The sequence below is a fragment of the Pocillopora damicornis genome, chromosome 13, assembly GCF_964200805.1.
Source record: "Pocillopora damicornis chromosome 13, jaPocDami1.2, whole genome shotgun sequence".
In the NCBI taxonomy this organism is placed as follows: domain Eukaryota; kingdom Metazoa; phylum Cnidaria; class Anthozoa; order Scleractinia; family Pocilloporidae; genus Pocillopora; species Pocillopora damicornis.
Genome location: NC_142682.1, coordinates 807,787 through 833,406, shown reverse-complemented (window position 1 = coordinate 833,406; position 25,620 = coordinate 807,787). Strand labels below are relative to the sequence as shown.

At 39.8% G+C, this 25,620-nt stretch overlaps 2 protein-coding genes across 2 annotated transcripts in view; both read right to left on the bottom strand.

The window, feature by feature from the left end:
* LOC113681320 (thiol S-methyltransferase TMT1A) overlaps positions 1–25,166 on the bottom strand; it is a 35,023-nt gene extending 9,857 nt beyond the window's left edge. Inside the window, exon 1 of the mRNA XM_089192816.1 lies at positions 25,038–25,166. The gene's annotated coding sequence lies outside the window, so the exon portion shown is untranslated. The remainder of the gene's footprint in view (positions 1–25,037) is intronic.
* LOC149034911 (uncharacterized) lies at positions 6,386–23,251 on the bottom strand. The gene is made up of 18 exons (XM_089192446.1): positions 23,112–23,251; positions 20,680–20,805; positions 20,053–20,165; positions 19,855–19,953; positions 18,475–18,603; positions 18,161–18,283; positions 17,826–17,948; positions 17,457–17,609; positions 15,903–16,025; positions 15,538–15,711; positions 15,046–15,234; positions 13,494–14,866; positions 13,130–13,271; positions 8,834–12,967; positions 8,345–8,506; positions 7,713–7,871; positions 6,809–6,967; positions 6,386–6,667 (listed from the first exon to the last, which is right to left on the bottom strand). The coding sequence occupies exons 1-18, from the start codon at positions 23,204–23,206 to the stop codon at positions 6,525–6,527; spliced, it is 7,719 nt and encodes a 2,572-aa protein (XP_089048572.1). The 5' UTR covers positions 23,207–23,251; the 3' UTR covers positions 6,386–6,524.
* Positions 25,167–25,620: the final 454 nt, after the last annotated feature.

Below are 25,620 nucleotides of genomic sequence, written 5' to 3'. Positions count from 1 at the left end.
CCATCCGTGCTGGTTCTCTTTTAGGTTTTGAATCATCCTTACTCGCTCTACGTCTCTTACAGATGAACCATACCAAAAGTATGGCACCTAGTATTGAACGCTTTCCAAACTATTTTGTGTTCTCCAAAATAGCACATTTTTGGATAAATTAATGATTTTTCTCTGCAAGGTTTGGTAATCACTCAAAAATAATCAAATCTAGCGGAAAAAATTTAAATAAATTGAAAATTTACATTTTCCTCTGCAATATTTAGCGTGTCCGTAAGAAACTATGTGTTAATGGACAATCATGAAAAGATGCAGAGGTAATCCGTCTAATCTCCTAACAGTCAGTCACTGAATGTTGCAGAAATTCTGCAACCTCTCATGCACTGAGTGTCGCAGAAATTCTGCCACCACTAGTCCACTGGATGTCGCAGAAATTCTGCTACCACTCACACACTGGATGTTGCAGAAATTTTGCATCCTCTCATTCACTAGATGTTGCAGAAATTCACTCATGGGTGCAGGAATATAACAGTCTTTCTCTAACCAGTCAATAACAGATGCCACGAATATTCTGCCAATTAACTTTCCACAGAAGTTATGTACCTAAAATAGCACATGGCTTAATGCCACATGATAAAATTCGAATATTAAAATGTTAAAAAAGTAAGCAATACAACATACAATTTAAGTCATATCACTTTATTTTATGATCAGATACAAAAACTGAATGAAAAATATCATTAATTTAATAAAATTGAAGTTTGTTATACAGCAAATAAGCAATCTACTCTAGCCAAAATATATCAACTAGTCGCGATTTCAGTCCTTTGACCTATTTTATAAGATTTGTATATGTGATAAATAGAGAGCAAATATATCAATTAAATCTTGCATTGTCTTGCAAAAGACCACAGGGAAATTAAAGCTCAACCTTTTAATGAAAACCTTAAAACCGTTCACTATTCAAAGGAAAACTAAATTAACAGTATCACAGATTTCAATTAATATCTCCACCAATGTTTACAGAAGGTAATAATTCTACACGTGTATCTCAATAAGAGGGCAAAAATAGGCCTCTAGGAAAAACAATCCCCTCTCTCTGTCAGCTGCAACTGTTTCTAGGATAAGAAAAATCAAACCGTGCAATGTTGCCTAATAAGTCACAAACCAATGAAAGGGATAATGTACTGCAGACCCACTCTACAAAGCCATTGTGAGGGCGCCTTCTGGTTTTGGCCGGGTTCTGCATTGAAAACAACGACGGAATCCAAGAAATCTGAAATAATTCACTAATTTTTATCGAAGTGTAATTGAACCGAAGGGAATCATGCATCATATCAATTTTCGCAACAACAAAATTGGCCTAAAATGTGCTTTTATCAAATGTTTGTGGGTCTTAAATCTCCATCGAGGACTGAAAACACACAATTCATAAATAAGAGATAGACTTAGAGATGACGATTCGATAAGCTTTTGGTAAAATTGTAATTATATCGATGAGATCGCAAACCCAATCGCTCTATATTTATCTTTACCCAATCGCTCTGACGAAGGGCGAACGCTCGAAACGTTAGCCTTTAAACTCTTTACAGTGACCAATTTATGTTATCAACTCAGTTGATAACACTAAATTACATTTATTGTTACGATACATTACGACTGAAGTTCGCGTTACCTGTCACACTTGCATACTTCTGACCTCTTATCAACCTTGAAATTTGAAAAGTTATCGACACTGAATTGACCGCTTGTGATACTTTGTATTCAAGCGTTTTTAACTTTACCTTCAATTTCTAATTTACTCTCTGAATCCGGAATTATTGGCTGTGACTAAAAGTGGGACGGGACATTGGACTGGGACTCGGGGACGTGGGACTCGGGGACGTGAGACTCGGGGACGTGGGACTCGGGGACGTGGGACTCGGGGACGTGGGACTCGGGGACGTGGGACTCGGGGACGTGGGACTCGGGGACGTGGGACTCGAAGACGTGGGACTCGGGGACGTGGGACTCGGGGACGTGGGACTCGAAGACGTGGGACTCGGGGACGTGGGACGCGGGACTCGGAGACTCGGAGACTCGGAGACTCGGAGACTCGGACACTCGGGGACGTGGGACGTGGGACGCGGGGACTCGGGGACGTGATAAACAGACATCACCTGAATTTGTAAAGTATAGTTTTCGGTGGTCTCGAGGAAGGTGTAATATGCTGGAGAGCTTGTCGGGTGACTCTACATCGAAGGCGTTCGTCGAAGGTAAGATTACACGGTAATTTTGGTCGGCGGGGAAATTATGAAACCTGCAAATATTGCGAAAGCCCGTGAAAGGGTGACGTCTAAAAACTGAAGGCAATTTTTGAATAAGACACTAGAATGCGTAATGATGGCGGCGACCAATCAATCTTCATTAAACAAATCGGAGATTGACTTCCTTGAGGAAAACCTTGAAAATTGTTCCGTTGAAAACTGGTACTTCGTGGGTTATTTCGATGGAAAAAGAGATGAGTTCGAGGATACAATCGAGAGTTTTCTTCTTAGTAGTTCCACATGCTTTGTAAAGAAGGCCTTGCAGTCAAAGGACTTAAATCAAAAGAGGTTTGAAAAATGGTGGGCAGTTTCTTTTATTTTTAACTGAATTTTTGCTTTTATCAATTCAGTGTGGGCCTCGTAGAGACTCGATCTTTTGAAGGCAATTTTGTAAAAACTTACGCAATGCACCGGGCTTAAAAGTGCTGGAATATTTAAGAGTATTTCATATAAATAAACTGTTTTAATTTTTTTAGGTATTTTAGTGGAGGAATCCATCGAACTTTTCGCATACTGAGGAAACAAAATCGGGAAGGTCATTTACATCCATTTACGTCAGAATTACCCATAAACGTAGGGTGTATACAATTCCTGAAATTCCCGTTCGTTATTTCACGAATCATTTGACGTTTCAGTGTTGACAAATTTTTCGTATTACGTAAGTAAAAAACATTGAACTTCTCTCAACGGACTCAACGCTGCAAGGAGAATCCTTCTCCTAATTTACTTTTTGAGAGACGAAGTTACCGTCTAAAATTCAAACGTTACTGTTAGGCTTATTAGCGCATTGATAACCTAGTAAATAGCTCAAACATACTGAAAAAAGTTTTTATCTGTTTTTGTATATCTTTATCTGTGAGCCACGTGACTAAACAAAAACAGAGAAGTGTAGTTTGATGGCTTGTTTTCATGAATCTAGGATTTCGGGAATCGCTATAAACTACACGATCACGCATTTAATAATATTTCTTCTTCTAATGATTGATACTGGAAGAAAATAGTAACGGTGGCATGCTATTTTATGTGTCCGTTATAAAAATATTTGTATTCGCATTTAGCTCACGGGTAAAAAATCCCGTGAAAATTGTTCAAAAGAAATATATCACAATAGTTATTTTATGACAACCACAAAATACTCGAAACGAAATCAAGAAACTGCTGCAGGACCTCAAGGCTCCTTTGTTCAGGACGATCTTGTACATCTCAGGTTTGAACTTTTCGTGGGAACAAGTGCTGAAGCTTACATAACCTATTTTGAATTTAATCGCTGTACTATAAACTTGTGTATTCGACCCTCGACGAACGCCTCCGATATAGCGTCACCCGAGCTTGTCAGTAGTAGCCGATGATTTCCAGCTCCATGGTTCGGCTGGATATGTTTTCTTGCCTGTTTGACCGTGAGAACTCTGGGTACAGAATAGTTTCAACGCAGGGGGTTTTAAACATCGTGAGCAGCCATGGAGGATTCTCCTGGTAAGTAACTGTGTTTTCTTCCTTATTCTTTTTTAGCAAGGATAAGGCACGGATGCACGGATACAAGTTAACTCCACCCAGAGTCTGACAAAAGCGCATAGCAAGCAAAACTGACTAAAACCCAATTCTACGATTATTAGGATATTACGAGCGGATGTTGGCAGTTTGTAAAACAATAGGTTCAAGGGACTTTTGTCCTTCGTTAGTGAAATTGCACATTGCACAGCTTACGAGTTCTAGTCGAAATACTAACCCTTCGCTAGCCGATTAGGTATATAATGCAAACGAATGGAGACTTCATATCTTTAACTAAGCCTACCGTGAGCGCAATGCCTATGAAGGTCAGTATTCATTAAGCGAAATCGGTGCTTTTCAAAACCGCCGGCGTCGCGGCTCTTCAGTTTTACAATTAACCATAGTTGAGTGCATGCCCAATGTGCCGCCAGTGTACTTAAGCCCGCCGGGACGAAGAAAAATAGATCTGTTTCTTTAGAATGGTTTAAAAAAAAAAATTTTAAAAAACCTCAAATTTCTGAGGTTAAAAGGGTTTAGTGTGGACAAAGCCTTACAATTGCAAGGAATTTCGAACAGTTAACGAGCAGGAGAAAGAATCAAGGAAGCTTTAAGTTGATTAGATTAGCACTCACGGGAAAATGTCATATTCTTAATTGATTTGAAGGTGTGAAAACCTCAGACAGAAATGTCGTTCTTTGCGACTTTCTTTTCGCCGCTCGTAATTGCGCCCCAAATTTTATCACAAGAGAGGCAATGATGAGAAGACACGAGTTCGTGATTCATGGGTCTGTCGGCTTTGAAAATAGTTAGTCTTTGAACTAACTCACATCTCATTTGCGTCTGTTAAATTCTTCATACGCAAGATGCCTCCGAAAGATAAGGGGAATGGGAGTATTGGAGGTATGGTGCATTAAAATAATACAATCAGAAGCTGCGTATCTTTACAGAACAGGAACAAGAGTTGACCATTTCTCCAAAAATAATTGGTACGGACTCTTTGCAAAAGTCATCACATTCCTTTGCTGGACCCTGTGGAGAATCACTTTCTGAGAGGAAACTTAAGGTATGAATAAACTGGTGCATCACTAAGGGTTTATACGTGACGCGTGATGAAGGCCAAAGTTAACATGCGACGCGTGAATTTTACTGAAAGGTTAACGTTATTCGTGAATTTACGAAATCGTATGAGGCCTGAAGTATGCTTGAACCCTGAACTTTTTTCATAGCGTGGAAACCTCACGATTTCTCTGAAACCATGCACATAAGAGGAGAGATCAGAAATTTTCCCTTTTATATCCGTGACGCGTGAACTGGTTTTTCGAAAATTCGTCGTAGGCCTGCAATATCTTACCGGTCTCCTCTCAGCGCAAATTAGTTCCACGGAAGGGATGCTTCAGTAAACCCACGGTTATACGAAAGGTTCAGTATAGCTAAACTTCGGAAAAACATTTTCTGCGCAAAAGCCAAGCTAGCCTTGTTACACCAAGACCGTTCAAATCGAAGTCAAGATAGTGTTGATGAATTCATACATCCTGTTTTGAAATGTCCATGTGATGTAACTTCACTTTCTTTTAGATCTTGTATCGTCAGTTGAAATGAAAATTACTGAACGGGTAACTTCGAGGAAAAACATGTATCTCCAATGAATTAATGACGATATCGTCACTCAGTGATGGTGATGTAAATTCGGCTTTAAGTGTCCTCATTCCAAGGTCATCTAATTTTAAATTTCTTCAAAAATGAACGGATCATCTTATTCTGCAACAGACGAGCTCTCCTTGTGCCAAGACAGGATTGCTTCCATCTTTTCTTTGATTAAACGAAATTTTAAAAATTTGAAAACAAACTTTTAAAAGAATCTTAAATGTGTTAGGCGCTCATCCTGAATATGAACAAAAATTCAATTACACGATTTTTTTTTCTTGCAGGGAAAAGATGACTAATTTCCTTTCAACAATTTAGCTTTTGGCATTTAATTAAAAACCTGATTTTTTAATAGTTCTGTTTAATAAAGCGGGTATGGGCTTCTTTTAATAGCCTTTAGTTTCCAACCGTGGAGTTATTTTTACAAGTTTATCCCGTCATCCAAAACATCAGCATGCACAGTATTGTTATTTCAAAGTATGGAAAGAATGGAAAAGCAAAGACTCAGAATTTCTGCAGCATTGACCTTCTTTAACTCAGGATGTCATTGCCTGCAGAATTTCTGCTGCTGCGGACGTCATACCGTGCAGAATTTCTGCAGCACTGGACGTCAAGGCGTGCAGAATTTCTGCAGCACTGGACGTCAAGGCGTGCAGAATTTCTGCAGCACTGGCGTCAAGGCGTGCAGAATTTCTGCAGCACTGGCGTCAAGTCGTGCAGAATTTCTGCAGCACTGGACGTCAAACCTTGCAGAATTTCTGCATCATTGGACGCTATACCATGCAGAATTTCTGCAGCACTGAACTTCAAGGTGTGCAGAATTTTTGCACGCTTGGGCCGTCAAACTTTGCAGAATTTCTGCAGCATTACATGCCACACCATGCAGAATTTCTGCAGCATTAGACGCCACACCATCCAGAACTTCTGCATTACAATTCGTGATACCATGTCAAATAAAAATGAAAAATAAAAACCGCTTAAACATATTGAGGGTTAAAATCAAAGACTTTATCGTTCCATTCTTAAACGTGCGTTTTCTTTCGCATGCAGAAGCGCCAAATGAGTTAAGAACTTAAAGAAAGTTGAAAAATTGTGTTGCTAATTAATTATCCAGATATCGGTTAAGAAGAAGTAAGAAACGTTTATGATTGTACTTGGCCTACCAAGTGATGAAGTATTAATGATGACGGGAAGTTTCCAAGACGACTCGTCTTTGGCCTCTCCTGGGGTCTTTTGAATCTCTGTCATTTTCAAAGTAAAAATATACACTAAGTTAACGATCTTGTTTACGTTAAAATTTTAAATGATTTGACCAACAAAGTAAGATTGCATTGCAGTCTGAAAACTAATCATAAATGTTGTAGCAAACAGCAATAGCCCACCTTCACACTGCAATTCACTGACAGCTCCTGGTGAGGCTGTGATGAAACCTCGTCCACAGGGAAGGCAATCCATCTGACCAACAGAAGGCTGGTAAGAGCCAAGCGGACAAAGAGCGCATGTCCGGTTCACAGAACTGTACGAGCCAGCAGGACAGTTCGCTGCGTAAAGAATAGTTAAACATATCTTAACCCTTTAGCCCTTAAGAGTGACTCGCATCTAATTTCTCCTTACTGTGTCCCCCCTGAATCAAATAAGAAAGTTATGAGAATAGAGGAGATGATCACCAACTAAAGCAGCTCTTGATTGTTACACAAATTCTCCTTGTCAGCCTCTTTGGAAATGTATGGAGAACAGTATGGAGAATATGCATACTGATGTTAGGGTGTGAAGGGTTAACAGTAAGTTCTCCGAGACACTCGTAGCAGTTTTCACGGTTTTCTTTAGACTCGGAGGGGTCGACAAAAACGAAAATGGAAAAATTACTAAGGTACTACATAACTGGGAAAACAATCTTCACTTTCTCCTATAATTTATCGTCGTTTCTTCTGTTGAACAGGCTCAGTTTTGGAGTAATTTTTGAGATTATTATCAAAAGTAACGAGAATTGCTTCGGCTTTGTCTTACCACGCTTTTAGACTTTTCTAGAAAACCTGCACTTCCTATGAATCAATTAAATCTAAGACTAAAGCCAATCGTGATTTGATCGTTTTACGTTTTCCTGCATTAGGGGCTGTCTAAGTACAACACAAAACGAAGAGAGGCCTTAATCCTCTCCCCACAAAACGTAACATAAAAGGAAGACGTTGTTTATATGCCAGCCAATTTGCTAACGTTTTGTGGCCAGAAGTTATAACTTCAATCGCTCTACATTTGAACTCAAATTTGTGACAAATGTTAACTTACCTATGCAGTGCATTTCTTCCACAGTTCCATCGGTTATCGTTGTTAGGTTTTTACCGCAAGAAATACAAGCTGACTTCCCTCGGAATGGTTGGTACATGCCAAGCGGACAAAAAGAGCATGTTTTGTTCTTTGTACTGTATGAACCAGCTGGACAATCAGCTGAAGGGGCGCCGTATAAAGAGAAAAATGTGATATTAATGGTACCTTTAACTCAGAGTCTCAAAAGTAAGTTCCTGTTGTGTACTCTTGTTGGAAAGGAGGCGATCGAAGGTTAGGTTATTTTGGACCTATTTTGATGAAAAAAAAACTGGAAATAGTTGGAACGTATTTACTAGAGATTGACAACACAAATAACTCTAGTAATCTCTAAAGGTTGATTTTGACTTTTTCCTAAATTTTTGTCATCATACTTCATTTCTCTTTAAGCTTCTAAAAAATTCTTTGATGTTCAGACATTTTTAACATTTACGGTGTCTATTATGAATCAGTGAAGACAACCCCAGGCATTTTGTTTGAAGTTAAATACAATATTAGACTTTCTAGAATACTTCAATGCAAAAGTCTTTTGCGATACGAAAGCAAGAATGTCACCCGAGATAAAACCGAGCCAAGAAAACTTTACTTGACATTACCAATACAGTCTGATTCCTCCACTGTTCCATTAAAGACTGTGGTGAGGTTTGTGCCACAGGGAATACATATCGTTTGTCCTTGCACGGGTTGGTAAGTTCCGAACGGACATTCTGTGCATGTTTCATTCTCCTCTACGTATGATGAGCCAGCAGGACAGTTTGCTGAGGAGATAAAGACACAGTATGTTTAGAGAGAAAGCAGATCAGACAAATAAGAAATTCTTTATTTACTGAATTTTATGGCTAACTCGTAAGCATAGAGGTGTAAACAAGTAAAATAGGACCAAAGCGTTCGAAAATACATCAGAGGGGCTCTTGAAACGTTCAGTTAGCTATAAGTTCAGGTCCGTCAACGTCGGCCTCAAATGTTAGAGTCAAAGACAGGGCTGTTGTGTTTGGAACGAGGCATAAGCTGAATTTTTTCCAACTTTGTCCCTTGCTATATTTCCGAGCCAATTAGAAATGGGTTAAAGTTGACGCTATGCTTACCACAAATGTATCCATTTCCATCGAGGGCCTGTCCGGAGGGACATTCCGGAGACAGAGGGTAAACATGAAGGCTTCCAGGATCTCCATAAACAACGGTGTTGTTCCAAGGTACCTCAAAAGTCTTGTTCAGTATGCTAGAATTGAATTGTTCCACTTTTTCAATCAGATTGGCGCCAACATCAGCAATGGCTTCAACTATTTCCATGTGACGGGTAAAGTTGGATTGTTTCCAAGCTTCTTTATCGATATCTAAGATAAATGCAATGGTGGCGGTGTAATTATTTCTTGAGCTGTACTCAAACTCGGAGATCAGCTTGATGGACGCAGTAAGTGATCTTGCCAGGGAACGACAGATGTCATCAGTTAAGGCCTCGTTTTCTGATGACGGCAAAACTTCTTTGCTGGAATTGCATGACAGAGCTTTGTGCATGGAATTGTTGGAGCTATTTGATACCTCCCAGCAGGAAGATGAGATATTCAGGGCGAAAAGCAGCCTGGGAAGGCCCACAGAGTAGCCTAGAACGTCAAACCGGGCCTTCTGACTGATTGCCACACCATGCTCGTTGGATGCCTCACAGTAGTAATAACCTTCTTGATGTCGGCGAGGACCAGGCATGTGTAAAACGGGTCTCGTCTCGTTAATTTTGACAACAGACGAGTTGATGGATATGAAGAACCACTGTAAAGTAGGTGCAGGCTGGCCCGTTGCGTTGCAAATGAATGTCGCAGGCATTTCATCGTCAACAATGACTCTTTGTGGCTGTGGATGTAGAGTGATACTGGGCTTATTATGAACTTTGATAATCGTTACGTTAGACGATGAACTGCCTTTATTGTTTGAAGCGACACAGACATAAGCACCTTCGTGTTGCTTGCTGATAGCGCGTACATAGAAAGTTCCATCCAGTGATTCGTCAACAAGCTTGTCATTCCTCATCCAAGCATACTTTATCTCAGCATCACTTTCAGCAGTGCAACGCAGCGATAAACTTTCTCCATTCAAGACGATAATTTCCTTTTGAGGTGAAGAGGTAATGTACGGTGTCCCCCCACATAAAACGGAATCGTCGCGGGTTTCATTCAGCAACAAAACAGCTTGTTGGAGCGTGTTTTCAGTTTCTGGCATTGTTAAGGCTTTGTAAGTTAATGCCATAATCATGTCTTTCAGCTTAGGAAGTGCGTTTTTTATCGTTATTGCTTGTGAACTGCTTTCAAACTCGTAAAATTCCCTTAGCCCCTGAAAAGAATATTCGATGCAGTCCATGGCACCTGAACATTCCTGAAATCCGCTTTTATGGGTGAATACCTCAAGGAATGCCCTCCATGCCTCAATAGTTTTATTCCAAGACTGTGAAGAGTCATTTCTAACCTGTGTGCTCTCAGTTTTGAGGAGTTCTATCATCTCTAGGTAGTCTGAGACGAACGAACTGTTTGGACTTCTTGAGGAACTAGTAGAAATATTGGAATTAATTGGCGAATTGGACAAAGAGCTGCTGCCATAAACAGTGTGTGTCAGTCTTTCAAGGTCTTTGAATCCGGAGGATAGCTCTTCATCCAGTCCTTTAGCGGCTGAAATTAGGTTTTCCAGTGGGCGAAGAATGGAGATCAGGAACAAATGTGTTGAATTGGCAAACTGGCATGCATGAGGGTAATCAGTGAAACTGATGTGTAAAGCATTTACGTTTGTGGAATTCTCAAAGTGACTCTGTTCTTCCGAAGCTACCCGCTTCTTCCCACTGAACAGCTCGTTAAGGATCGTCTTGGAGGCAAAATTGATTGAGCGTTCGACTTGATCGAAGTCAACTACAAAAGAGACTAACGTTGATTGAATATTAGCAGAGCTAACATTGCATTGAAAAAGGATCTTTTTTGTATCTTCTGATACCGTAGTTAGGGGAAACCTAAGGTCTCCAACATCTACAGTTTTATTACTATACGAATTAGTGGCGTTTATAGCTTGGGATATCTTCAATCCAAAGTCGACGACTCGACGAACATGAATCATAGAAGCATTGGCAATTTCTACCGTGAATAGGCTCAGCTCCGTGTAAGATTTTACTTTGTGCAGCTCATTAAGTGCCACTTCATGACGAATTCTCGCTTTCTCGTAAACAGCTGTAGCCTTTTTAACCTTGTCAACGGATTCCTTAAGATTCAGAAAGGCATACTGAAAAGTTTCATTCAAGGTATCAAGCGTAAATTTAAGCTCAGTCATAGAAATAAGACATTCTTCGTTCTGTTTGACACAAAGGGGATCAATAACTTTGGTTTGGCATCCATATCGCTTACAGCAAGGGTATGGAGGACCAAATCCACCAGGTTTTGTTTTCTCTTCTTGGCCTGAGCACTCAATTTCCTTGATCATCTTGACTAAAGCTTTTACCTCGAAACTTTTCCGTTCGTACTCTACAAGCCGTGGTTTACCAAGAATTGTCTTGTAAGTCTCAGAACAGCCAAATATTTTCTTGCTGAAATGTCCAACAATACCTCCACCAATCGCACCAGCCAATCCTCTAATAACCTTTGCGACTTTCGTTGCAATGGATCCAAACGCACCTCCAATAATCCATCCATCAAATTTTCCAACTTGGGCTTCCCTCTTAACATAATCCATTATTTTTTTGAAGGAGACCCCAGATTTACAGTTTCCAGTATACACGGTAAGATACGTCTGCACACTAAAACTACGTTTTCTAGAGCTGCTTTCCACAACCTTTACTGTCATTGGTTTGTCAACTGTTGCGCAGTTTCGCTCAAGATAAGTTATGTTTATCGGGTCCTGGCAGAGGTCAGGGAGAACACAACCGTTCAAACAAGTGTAATTACACTCTCTTATTTCACATATAGGATTTAGAAGATGTCGATTGAGGTTGACCATGTTGTTGAAACGCACTTTTGCTAATTGATATTGCCGACGTACCACACGAAGATCCTCTGCAGCTTTTTCCTTTTTTCTTCTCAGCTGTTCGGTAATCGTCTGTTTCTCTTTGAAAAATTTTTTGACTGCATCTACTTTCATCTTTGCAACACTGAACGCTGCCTTCGCCATCCCCAACCTTCGGGCAGCTTCTTTGCCTGCAAAGGCAATCTCGTTGGCAATCGTACCTTCCAGCATCACATGAAGACCTGATGACTTTCTCATGGTGCCCTTCACTCCAAACACCAAGGATTTCCAGTCCGCAACGTTTTCAAGGTCAGCTGTTACATTCAAAAGCGTCTCGAATGTTCCAAAAATTGGCCCCGAGATGGAAAAGAAGAGCTCATGTCCCACCAATCGTATGCTGGTGGTTTTGGTCAGTCCCAATAATCGAACGACACACTCAAATGTAGTCTCAAGTGGCTCATTTTTGCGACTTATTAACATTCTCAGCGGTCTCCAAGCAAGGAAAGTTATTGCACTTCCAAGGGGTGTGTCTCTCAAGGCAGTTCCCATTACGATTATACTTTTGTCTGTGCCAGAACTGTTGGTAAAACAGTAGTTGTCAGTCAGAGACCATACATTACAATTAATGTTGGTAAAACAGAGTCTTTTGTGACAAATCCGTGCCACAAGGGCAAAACGTATACCAACAAAGGATTGCTGAATGGACGACTGAGTGAATACCAGAGAGATGGTCTTTGGAAGGTCTGACTTAAGTTTAAGGAGGCGACTGATGGCATTTTCAACGTTTGAACGATTCCTGTACGCTTGTGACCTAGCTATGAAAAGATCAAGGACTCTTGGTATCTTGTCAAGATCGTTGTCAATCTCTGCAACCAGTTTTTTTAGTTTCAAGAGATCTGAAGACGTGGTGAGAAAATTTCGAGCCTTGATGACCTTAGCGACTGTCTCTTCTATCATTGCAGTCCCCCTTTGTGTTGTTTCTTGCAATTCAGGAACAAATATCTGAACATCTAAAAAGACCTTCTTTATGTCTTGCGTCTGATATTCCAGAGATTTCAGGTTTTTGTCAGGATCGAATGCTGCGATATCTTCTCCACCGTCAATAGAGTAGTAGATTTGCAAATATTTGATTCCTCCATTGGGTTTAAGGAAGATTGAAAAAATGCTATTCTTGAAAGGTTCGGCTGCTCGATCCAGGGTAAAGGTGAAGCCTTGGGGCACATGGCATTCGGATGAGAGAAGGGGTGGTCCTTAGTAAAGAAAACAAAATGTACTGGTAACAAACTGTTAACATAATAACCATCCTAATAATGATAAAAAGAAAAGGAAGGGAAGATAACGGGGAGAGGTGGGCATCAGGATCAAACTGAATCAGTCAAAATAAAATCTATGAAAGCATCATTAAAATTTACCTCCAAGTTGTGACTTTGCGATCACACTGTTGGCGTGAAACCTCAGAGAAAACTTCTCGCCTAGAGCTTGCATAGAAAAAGTAAACTCGACTGATCCATGAAATATACTCTTGATTGGCCGAGAAAAGTACCTGGTGAGTAACTACAAGACAGATAGAATTAAGGATTATAGTGTAATTGATCCTTCTGTGATGTTCGATATGATTCCTCACACGCCCACGGAGATTTATTACGTCGCACTGAAATCAAAGCTAAGCATGGTTTGCCTTGGTCCCAAGGGTGTCTGGGTATTGGTAAACTTAAGATGAAATTGAATTCTCTCTACTATTTTTTTAATAGTTACAAGACAAGGCTTTATACTTACGCTGTTCAAATCTTCTGCAAATGAGAAAACTTGGCCACTCATTTTCATGTTGATTGTAAAATCACTTGTGTTTTTCAGGGAAATGTTAGTAGTTCCCTTCCACCACATATTATAATGAAAATCTGAAAAGTGTTCAAACATTGGATCAGAAGGCAAGGAGTTCGTTAGGCTCTGGTGTTTTTTTGGAGCGGTGAAACCAAAAGATGATAACAGGACACCCCAGCCATTGTCAGTCAAGTCCTTCAAAACGGGCATTTTGCTAATTTCTTCACCAGCCTTTTTGGATAATGCCAGGAACACTGAACTACCGCAAGGGTCGGTTGCGAAACAACAGCCTTTGCTGGACAAGGAAATTTGTTTACTTCCGGCGCAGATAGTGAAAGTGACTTTCGGACGATATGTGACCATCGCAGTGGAGATACTAAGAGGAGGAAGCTTGCAATTTAGGTAGTCACTCTGCGTGCCTGCGGTTTGAATGAGGTCGGCTCGAATGTTTTCTGCGGCAAATAAATTGTTGTCGTCTGTAACTATAAGTCGTATCCATAATGGTAGCTTGTCTGTCAAGTACCGCATGAAAGACTTTGGAAAAGCGTCTTCCTGGATTAATTCAATCAAGGCTTCTGCACTTGGCTGAAAGGAGCACATTTCGTTCGATGTTTGGCCTGCCGAGCTCGTATTGGTGGTGCTTGTCTGGGCGATAAGTGTTTTCAGCAACTCTGATTCTTGACCTGATTGATGAGGTGAAGCAAAATTATATCCCACAAGACTTAAAGGAATTGTTTTGTTGTCGGATGTAATGATGTGAACAGGCCCTGACTGGACGAGAACATCATTTGACAGGGTCGAGGAGGAGGTATAAGCTACTTTTAGCCCGCATGGGAAGTTCTCTAGGTTCCTTGTTTGGCATCCGATTGGTACCTCACCAATCAAAAGGCCCAGTCTGGTGTAAATGCTGTTTGCGTTTGACATGTTAAGACCAACAAAGATTGGGCTATCCGTGGGAGACACAAATGAATGTTTGTCTATCCCACTGAGGTCGTATGACACTATACCAACTCCAGACTCGTGTCCAATAACTTTAAACTCCACTTGATCTGATGGATACTGAATCATCACTTTCTTAGGATAGAAGGTCACTTTGAGGGTCGCATTGAAGGAAACAGTTAATACATTGTCAGGTTTCGCAAGTAATGAAAGATTTTCCAAAGTCCTTCCAGGAATAAGTATTGGAAAATCAGGATGTGTAAGAACACCTCGTTCACAGAGATCCCCCTCGTACCCCGTATTCTGACAATCACATGAAAACTTTTTTGAATCGATGAGGATGCATCTTCCTCCATGCCGACAGGGATTGGGCTTGCAAAGGTTTATCTCTAGATAGAATTAAAACAGAAATGAATTAAGATACTTAGTAAATGGGTAAAATAACAGATTCCTGTTTACTACCAGTGCACCGAGGAATGACATTCTCAGGGAAAAGAGAACAGGAGTTTAGTTTTTGCTTCGACATGAATTCTTCAGTCAATGCCCATTTCCTAATGACAACTCATACCTTCACACGTGTAGTTTCTTACGTCCCATGCTACGTTGCTGGAGTTAGTCAGCTGGCACGTTACAATATTGCTCTCAAATGCAACATATCCTTCCATACAGTCAAGTGTGCAGGTAAAACCAAACGTCACGTGACAGGGAAGAAAAACCATGCCTTTATCCGGTGGATATAGTCGACCACAACCTCTCACTGTGTTGAGTTATGGAAGTAACATTAGCATGAGTATTAATGGAACCACAAGGTAGGCGGAAACATCCAAATGAAACAAGTGATGGCTTGCTAAGCTTGCAGTACAAACTCCTCACACATAAAAGAGATCTCTACTATTAAACATGATCGTAAAACAGGAGATGGTAGACAAAAAGATTTCCAAGAGTAACAACCAAATTTGGTGTAGAAAAGATATCGTAGAAATAAACGTGACTGGAAAAAGGAGAAGGAGAACTGAGAAGTTTGAGAATCTGCTGACTGTTCAACTGCCATTGTTGTTACCTTTGCAAGACGTTTGCCTTCCGTCCCACTTTGAAGAATTGAGGCAAGTTCTATTTTCAGAACCTTGTATTTCATATCCATCCTCGCACGTGAACCAACAGGTCTCATTTGTGACAAATCCGCTGCAGGTCATGTGACCATGAGGTGGGGCAATGATGTCCTCACAAGGAAGTCCTAATTAACGCGAGGAAAAAAATTTGAAAGCTTGGTAATGACAGATGTCTACACATTCGTGATGGCCTAATTCCTTTGTACCTGTTGCTCAATAACATTTGTTCCGAAGTCTCGTACTCACTGATAGATTCTGAAAACAACTTCAACGAGCTGAATTTGTTGTAAGGTAGCAGTTGCATAGCATAACCTACCTTCACAGGTTCGCATGTCGACCCTTTGTCTGTAGCCATAGAAACATGAGCAGCCATATGACCCAGGTGTGTTGTGGCACTTGTGTTCACAAAGGTGGACTCCTGTGTTACATTCATTCACGTCTGTGAAGTAAAACGAATATGATCAGCGATCTGTAACCGAGCAGTATTCGATCCATACACAACTTTTCTTTAGAAGAGCGGACTGGTGGGTTGATCGATAGGTCGATGGTTTATTCGGCCTATAGTCAGGTCTGTAGCTAGGGTAGATGAACTGAAGTTGTTTTTATGTTCCGCAACATTACAATATTTCTATCTCTGCCCACGGGCAACAGTAACGCTTTCGTGAGTCGCCGAGTACATTCAGACCTTCGTTGCAATTTTTCATAACTATATCTCGTTTTTCCGGCTGGGCATTATTTCGTCGGTTACTACCTCAAGCCGATGAATAACTTATTAATCTTCTCTCTCTTCTCTCTTAAATCACTTTGGTTGACAGAAAAATGTTGGCTTCGAAATGGACTTGTATAGGCAAAAGTGTCATTTAAATTGGTTGACAAGCGGCCCAAAAGCCGTCTGTAATTAATTTCAATCCTTCACAAAGAGTACCCGGAATGTTAAAGCGTGAGGTGCTTGGTTACAATATGAATTAATCGATGGAACTTTCATTCATTTAATATCTGAATTCTCTCAAACAATTTGTATGCAGTGAAAGGGCGAGCGAAGTTTTAAGTTCTACCTCAAACACTTTTTCGGTGAGTCTTTCCAAGTCCGTTCAATTTAGACAATTGTACCGTAAATTGCACAACAAAAGCTGAAGGAATTAATTCTATGAGAAAAAGCCGCATGAAATCCCCCATGTCCAGTTGAAGTGCCTCATTCGAATTTAGTTTTTGTGGGGGAAAGACCAGATTTACACACGCCACTGCAGTAAACAAACGAGAAAACTCTCACGAATTCAAAATCAAAATTTTGAATTTACTTTTAATTACTTTCCTTGCCATTTATTTACCAAACAGAGGTAAATCTTCATACATTAATTAATGGTCGATGAGAGTGAATAATACTATCCATAAGATCGTTGACTCCTTTTGAAAAAAACATTGTCATAACAGTCCTTGCCAAACTAGATCCGTTGATTTTTCAAAAGTGCGCTTGGGTTTTTCTTTCTTACGCGCTCTCTGATAGACGGGTGTCAGATTGTGACAGTCACTTGTAAAAATAATGTACAAAGTTTGTTGGAAGCCTTTAAAATCACCTTTATCATAACGCAAATGAAAATTTTTCGGTGAATCCTCTCTCTTTAATTTGCATTACCTCCATTTTAACTACCATTTACTTGGAAGATCTTGCTGTAATTACAGCCCTAAGTCATTCGGGTTCTTTTAGGAAACATTTCGTTAAGTTCGGATCTAGGTCAGGCCGAATTGGGAAAAACTGTGCCCTCTGTCTTGAGTGCCGCCCTTGGCCTACGACTTCGGGCGGTGATTAAGACCGCGGACACTATTTTTCCCAATACGGACCTCCGGCTGGCGAATGACATATGTGTCTTACCCCGGCACTGCTTTCCATCGTACAGAAGCTGATATCCCAGGTCACAGCTGCAGGTGTAGTTCCCTTGTGTGTTGTGACAGATTTGATCACATCCCGCTGGGGTGACCGTTTTGTTAAGGCTCTCTACGAACACAGGGGTGCATTCGTTCACATCTGAACAAACAAAAGACATGGTACTCGAAGAATAAACTTTATTCGAGAAGCTGTATGTGCATGGATAGTGTGAACGACAAATTAAGTAAACAACTATCAGCTAATGACCTCTGCGCAAAGCACTGACTATTTTCTTGGCGAATTAGCAAGGAACGAAGTGACAAGAAGTGTTTTCAAAACTAAGAGGCCATGATAAAGAGATGAATGGCTTTTTACCTGAGCAAGTCCTGTTATCTTCGTTGAGTTCATATCCCGAGTTGCAAGAGCAGTAGACGCTTCCAAGGTAAATGTTGCACCTTTGCTGGCAGCCATGTTGTCCCAGCAAACATGAATTATTACCTGTGACATCAGCAAACAAGCAGTTTCATTCAGACTGTTTTTAATATGAATCAGTCCACTCAACTCCTCTAAAAAGCTTCATGGGGAATCTGAGCTTGAGGTTTACATGAGGTTGTAAACGAAGACGGATGTGACAGAAAGAATAAACATTTGACTGTGCTCCTCCGCTGTCTCAAATAAACTTGTATCCATGTTCATTACGATTAACATACTTGAGCAAGATCTTTCATTTGAATCCAAGAAGAACCCCGTGGGGCATTCACAGCGATAAGATCCCGCAGTGTTAACGCACAGGTGGGTGCAGAAACCATTACTTGACAAGCATTCGTCAATATCTGACAACAAAAAGTAATATTGCTGTCAGTCTTACAACAGTGGTACTGCACTATGAGAAAAATAGAGGCGTCAATAATGCAAGAACTATTAGCTGGCTGACAAGTTGTATTCTGATCACATTCCAGCCGCCCTAACCATCAATTTTCTCCTAACTATTTCCTGAGAACATGCACTAAGTGAGCTATCTCACCTTCGCAGTAAGTACCGTTGTTCCCGCTAATGAGGTTGAAGCCATTAAAGCAGCCGCATAAAAAATTTCCGGGTTGATTATGACATGTTTGTGGACATCCTCCATTGGCTGTTAAACATTCGTTGACATCTTAAAGAGAAACACATATAATAAATATTTGTATCACATAGAGACTCAAGACACCATCAGCATTTTCCCTACATAAAACTGATTTTCATGGACACCTGACAAATCAGTAACAGATTGTTTTCAAAATTACCATCGTAGATGGTTCCACCATACGGACAGATTACTTGGCTTACAAGTAAAGCGTGGAGTGTGAATGATCGAGATAGATTTGTTTAGAAGGGAATCATCGCTTGTGGAGGCTTAAGTCTCTCTCTCGTTTAAGAAATCGATGAATTCAAATGGAGCTCTTGTTAAAATGAAAAAATAAGAAGAAGTTTTGGTATTTGCAGAAGTCCTGATGTTGACAAAGTACTAAACATTTATCTTGAGAATGAATAACGAATTATAAAATCTAGCAGCGCGAAGATGGTTGTTCCTCAACAAAAAATTTTCTTAGACCCTATATATCTCAGTGAAAAAAATCTCTTCAAAACACTTTTGAAATTCGATAACTAAATGAGCATCGTTGATCGTTATGATGAAGATCATACCATGACATCTGTGGCCATGCTGGGTGTATCCATTGTAGCAGCTGCACTGATATGAACCAAGTGTATTCACGCAAATCTGGTCACATCCACCATTATTTGTGACACATCCTCCGTCGTCTATTGTTAAAAACGCAAGACACTGCAACTCCTAACGTCACTTCCACCTTAACTTCCATTAAATCAACTTTACAAAATTTCGAGTGGAGATCGTCGATCATTTTAAAGTGAAAGCTTTTTTTATGATCAGCGATCAGTTATGAAAATGAATAGGAAAGGTTCCTTGCTTTTAAACATATGTAAAAATGTGATATTCATGTAAGCAAATTAGAAAAGAATTGTTCAAGAAACTGATTTGGTTTTATACAAATCCAACTCTCTGAGATCCGAGGAGGATTGATCCAGGGGAGGGCAATCATACGTTGCAAATCTGGTCATGTGTACCCTTAGGCAGCGTCTATATGGCTGCCATCGAAACACTTCAAGGAGCACTCGACGGAGCCCGAATACTTTGAATTTGTGGTGAACTTTCCCTAAATTGCCTACGGATAAGGCCTACATGGGATCTCAGTCTCCGGATTTGAACCCGTCTTAAGACAAATGAAAACTGGTTGGAGTACTTTATGGTTTATCAAAATGATATGCACACATGATTAAGATGGGAAAGATAACGAGGAAAACGTTGATAATAACAGAACATTCATGCAATGTAAATACAGAGTACCATCGTCACAGGTAGACCCAGTCCATCCCGGAGAACATTGGCACCTGTCGGGTGCGTCACAAGAGCCGTGATTGGAATTACAACCCTGAGAGCAGATCGCTAAAAGCAAAATAAAAAAAGATTTATTAGATAATTTTGAGATAAGCAGCCATGGAAAATTCCATAAGTATGAAAAAATTACGCGAGAAGTCAAAGTACCTTTTGTGCATTCTCTTGAGCTCGAATGACTTTTCTTCCATCCACTGCAACAGTAAATTATTTTCACATAGACATTTCTGGTTCTTTCGGTAGTGTAGTACACTTTTTTTGGTCTGGAAGATAATCACATGTCCAGTGAATTATAAGAGGTACTCAGATTATAATGAAATAGGCTGGAAATTTTAATTGAATTGAAATCATTTAATTGAAATGAAATTGGAAAAGCCGTAAAATTGAATAATACTTAAACACATGGATTTTAAGGAATAGAACGGATACAAATCTAAGCTGGCGGTAGGCAAACCGGTTAAATGAAAAATAGGACCATTACATTGTTGGTAAGAGGCTAAATCAATCTCTTACCCAGATCGTACAGTGATTAATAAACTGTAGGGACCTTACCGTTATGTGGCCGGGGAAGGGCTAGGGTACGAAACCATGGCTAGGTTGGTGAGCAAATCTCAAAATGACATAGTCTGCACATTTTATACAAGTTTTCGAAAGGTTGGGTTAATATGTGGAATCTTAAAACGCACTTATAGTCATTACTTGATATATCCTTTTTGACGGAGACAAAAGTTGATTAGTTTTAGGAGGATGTTTTTCTTTTGAAATATATTTACTGACCTGGTTGTGTCACATCTGCCCCAACCAAACCATCCGCAACTGGTTGTGGTTTGTGTGTCTGTTATCCTTGATGTAACAGTGTAGTAAGCCTCTGTCTGCACTGTATACCTGGAACAAACGTTTTGCCTGCAAGATACGACAAGACAGACACATGTTTGCCCACGTGCGTACTTTGAAATCGCCCAGAGGTGGTGTTGTTTATAGCATAATTTGAAAATAACAAAGCCATTAAAATAGAGCTGCTAGCCAAATTTGATTCATGTGCCCCTGACCGCTGTGTTGGAAGACACATTACAAACATCTAATTTAGAAACGACAAATCCTGCCACAATCTAAAGGTAAAACGTAGAAAGCAATTCGTTCTCCCTCAGGGTGAAATCAAGCGTGAATTAATAACTCAAACGCGCAGAAAGTCTGCGCAGTCGCAAAAGCAGGTTCTGTCTTTTATTATTTCAGATATTCTCTAAAGCGCCGTAAGAGACATGGGATTGTTGGCGATGGTTTGTTCTGAGTGGAAGCTCTTCATATCTGGAACCCCAGCTCACGGAGCTATCCCTATCCTAAATGCATTTCATCAAGAAAAAAGTAATAGGATGGCATTGTCGTAGCCGAACCACCCCATGAGTGTATTAACTTGTAAGACAAACTACTGGAAAATTGGGTAGAAATCAATGACGGTTACAAATCCGTTTTCCTTGAACAAACCTTCAGAAAATTAACCCTTCGTAACACAACAGACATCCATCTGCTTCGAGGCAAGAGTAATTTTTCGCTAAATCAGGCGCTTGTTATGTAGTTGTTTATTTGAACACGTAATGCATCAATTTTCGATTAGCATATGGCCTGTAGCTCACGGAAAGTGAAACACGTCCGTCCTTTTTGAGTGAATTTTGGTTGCATGTGAGTGAGGTTGAGGTGCTGGAGAACGGCGAGGAGATCGGTTCTTTTAATTAAAACCGACTTCGGCAAAAATATACTGCAGTAGGAAACCACAATTCGCCCAAAGCTAAAAGTAACTTGGATGAAATCTACATATTCCGGTTTACCTCTTGATTCTAACAGTCTCCCTCTCTGTCCCATAACCTTCTCTTGGTTTCAAAACTGTAGTGAAATTCTGAATCTTAGACTTAAATAACTGAAAAAGAAAATATCTGTTGCGTTTTGACAACGATAAGTGTGAAGCTACGTAAATAACACATTATCGTGAGAAATCGACAACAGATGTTATTTAAAAACAAAACAAAACAAAACAAAACAAAACACGTTAAAGGCCTGACTTTCAGGCATTGTCTGCCCTGTCCAAGGGAGTCCATTTTGAAGCTTGATGAAAGCGAGAGTCGATTTGAAAAGGCAAATATTGCGAGCGTAAGGATCTATCAAGCTCAGTTGCCATTAGAAAAGAGATGAATTAGAAAACCAAAAAGTTGAAAAGTTCGAGATAATTTCGTGAAAGAGGCCTGAGGCTTCCGACATGCTTGGGTGCTCTTTAATTAAGTAAGACGAGTTTAAAGTTGACACAAACACTCTATGCCCTCCACTATTGACATAGCCATTCTAAGTTAATCCATAATAACAAAAGCATTATGCTCTCTTCGTTTGCTCAAGATTTTATTTGATACCTACCTACAAGCTAATAAAGTTCTCAGAAAATGATGTTCACTTTCTGAGAATCCCTCGAATACAATCTGATGAGGAAGCCATTATATCGACGAAACCAAAGTACGTATTTCGAATAAACTGCATTCAACATATCTTTCTGATCTATTACAGTCGAGCCTGAACAGCCCCCACCTAATTATGTTTTGTGACAACAAATTTCGGTTTTACTCGCATCTTTAGCAGAATCGGCTACACAAAGTATTGATAACTATATGTACTTTAAACGAAAATGGAAAAGATATGATGTTTTTCAAGTTTCACTGTAAGCTTACGGCTGAGGTGAAAGTAAGTTCAATGGTTCGATATTTTTCTGCATCTTAATAAGGGTAAACCCTACAGCTACTTTCAGTTAAAGCGTAGTCGGAAATGTCGCTTGCTTTTGCATCTTCGCCCCATAATTTATGTTTGAAAGCTCGTGAACTATTTTTGTTTTCTGTTAAGATCCTCTTTGCGCTTTAGACCTCGACAACATTTGCTTTTGCTTTTGTATTTCGTTTTTTCTTTTTCATTTCCTGTACACAACAATTCTTTGTCTAAAGAGCCGTGCGAAATGCGAGGGCCGGAAGTTTCATGAGAATCTTTCCAGACCTTCACCTTGACTTATTAAACCCCACGTCTGTGTCTATCTGCCTTCCTATCGCCCCTCCAAGATTCCAAAACTTTACTTACAAGAAATGAGTGCTGAAGAAACGTAATGGTTTGCAAACGCAATAAACAAAATATTGAATATTCATGTAGACGCCACACTACGTTATAAATGTCTGTCTACTTACCCATATTCGTTGAGATTTGATGGGTTGATAACAGTTTGCCTCGTTCTCGTGATGCATGTAACCAAGCACAAGACAGAAAATAATATGGGAAACATAGTGGTGCAGTAAAGATTGTAGCCCTCGCTGGTGCGCTCATGAACGAATCCACAGCCCGACTGGGCAGAGTTAGTGAGAGGTTCCTATTATTAAACAACAATGAAGTGAGGCCCAACAAAGAGCATGCGCAAGGTAAAGAGGAAAAAGTGCAACTACATTACGAATAGTGTGATGTCCTCTTGCTCGAATTCTATCCTATTCTAATCCATTGCAAAAAGTAGCCATGATAGAGATTTCTTAAATCTCTGCATGTTGTAACTTCGAGAAAGCTTCCTTGCATATTTATGCGCTAGTTTCTAGGTGAATGATTTCTCGAACTCGAAAATAGCAACGTTTAACGTTGTCCAATTTTCTAGGAATCATTTTCTCTTCTCGGAAAGCAATGATAACGAATTGACGCAATCAGCAAGATCGTACTGGTTTTCAAAGCAAATCCTGTAGAGAATTATTTCTCACCCATCGATCTGGTGATCTGGTCTTTCTAAACAACATCAGAGTACTCTTCGAGACTTGAAACCAAACCCTCTTCACTCATGTGTGAATCACGATAGCAGCTAAATCCAAAGGTCCCTCCTGATCGATGACGTCAATTGATAAAAATAAACCTAACAGGGCAAACAAAAATGATTCACAATAAAGAGATGAACATTGATTACAGATCACATACTTGGAAATTGAAATTTGCATTCATTTTTCAAAATGCATACAGCTGCTGTAAAATACATTGTGTGCTCCATGTTGTGTGCCAGTAAGTTGGTGACCATTAATTTTTTTAAAAAGTGTTAAAGATTAGTTCTAAATTGTAAATCATGACAGGACGGAAAAACGCGTGGACTGTAAGTACCTCCCGTTGTCCCATACAAAGCCTTAGAAAACTTTTCTAAGGCTTTGTATGGAACAACGGGAGGTACTTACAGTGCATGCATTATCCGTCCTGTCATGGGACGGGTTTGGTGACTGATGATTTCCTTAGCAACTCACAATATTTTCATTGTTTATGTTTTGTCAGCTTTTGTTTTTCTGGCTTTGTTTCTTCCTTTATCTCACGTATAGGGACTGTTTTTATGCGAGAACGTAGCGTATGATCTAGAATCTAGTCAGTGAAAATCCTATTTGATTTACAGACCTTCATGAGTCATCAAGCACACTACTTCGAAATGTATTGCTTACTCCATTTTTTGCGTCTTCTTTCCCATTTATTGCTGCGAAACTATAACGTCAAGCTGATCGAGAGGTATAAGAATTTTTTCAGAAGGTATGGCCATGGCATAAAAATCATCTCGGCAAACAACCACGTTCAGTGGTTATGTTCTCATCCGCAACAACTTCTCTCTCGTAATTTAACTTAGCTCATTCTAAAGACGAAATCGTCTTCACCAAGAAATCATTGTTGATGTAACTAAATTTTCAGTAAGCAAGATGTCTGATTGTTATGATTATTCTTCATTCTTGACTGCTTTTGAGAGAGTTCAATGAATCTTTGCTTGAAATAAATAAATCAGATAGTAAATGCGAAATTCCACGAGAAATGTTGCTGTAGTGTATTAAATTTGCCGAATGAAGACTTTGTTTTGCGTAAGAACAGATTTTTGCCATACTATGTAAATGAAATTTCTGCTGGGAAATAATTTTCGCGTTTTTATATGCAACAGAACAAACAGAATACTGCGTGCAGATCGACCTTAACAGAAATCATTACCGCTTTTTTTGATACATTAAGATTGTTATGTAATGCCTGCCTCAAAATGAAGCACGTAACCGAAGTTCATGCAGCTCGGCGAATGGGACACTTAGAAATCTAATACTTTCTCCCTGATCTTGCAAACTTACCTTGTTGAGGCTTGTGAAGAACAACACGCGTTTGGGAGAGTAGTTGTGCTTTCAGCACACTTGTTTGCACTTAGTATGTGTCAACTGAGTGAAGCGAATATAGTTTAGAGGCAATGCAATTAGTAACATGATATGGCGAGCCGCATAACTTTTACTCCGAAAGCTTTAAATCCAACATAACAGGGGCCTTAATCGTAATCTACATAATAAAAAATTCCACAAATTTTAGAATTTAGCCAGAGCACTTTGTTTTCAAAATGTCGATCTACGTTCTACCAATTCAGATTTCCTTCGAGCCAATTGCATTTTCCCTGGATTTGGAGTGGTTGTTGATGTTTTCCCCTGCAATACCCTTTTTTTTTAATTTTTTCATCTTGCAAGTTATCTTCACCTCGTTCCGACAATTTCATTCCATTAACTGGAATTCTGACCAGCTGAGAAATTTCCGATCCATAAACTTTACGATTGATTCATTGCCCGTCAAATTGCCTTTTTTGGTACGTTGCGTGCATGCAGGTCCAAGTGCATTCAATTGCCAATGCATGGATCGCTTTTAATGAGAATTCCAGCTTGGTTCGAGAAG

Coding starts and splice junctions, on each gene's coding strand:
- LOC149034911 (XM_089192446.1), bottom strand. CDS start 23,206: ATGTTTCCCATATTATTTTCTGTCTTGTGCTTGGTTACATGCATCACG. Junction 16,026..17,456: donor CGATGGAAAGCAGTGCCGGG/GTAAGACACATA, acceptor TTTACTTCACAG/ACGTGAATGAATGTAACACA. Junction 8,507..8,833: donor TGGAAATGGATACATTTGTG/GTAAGCATAGCG, acceptor TTATCTCCTCAG/CAAACTGTCCTGCTGGCTCA.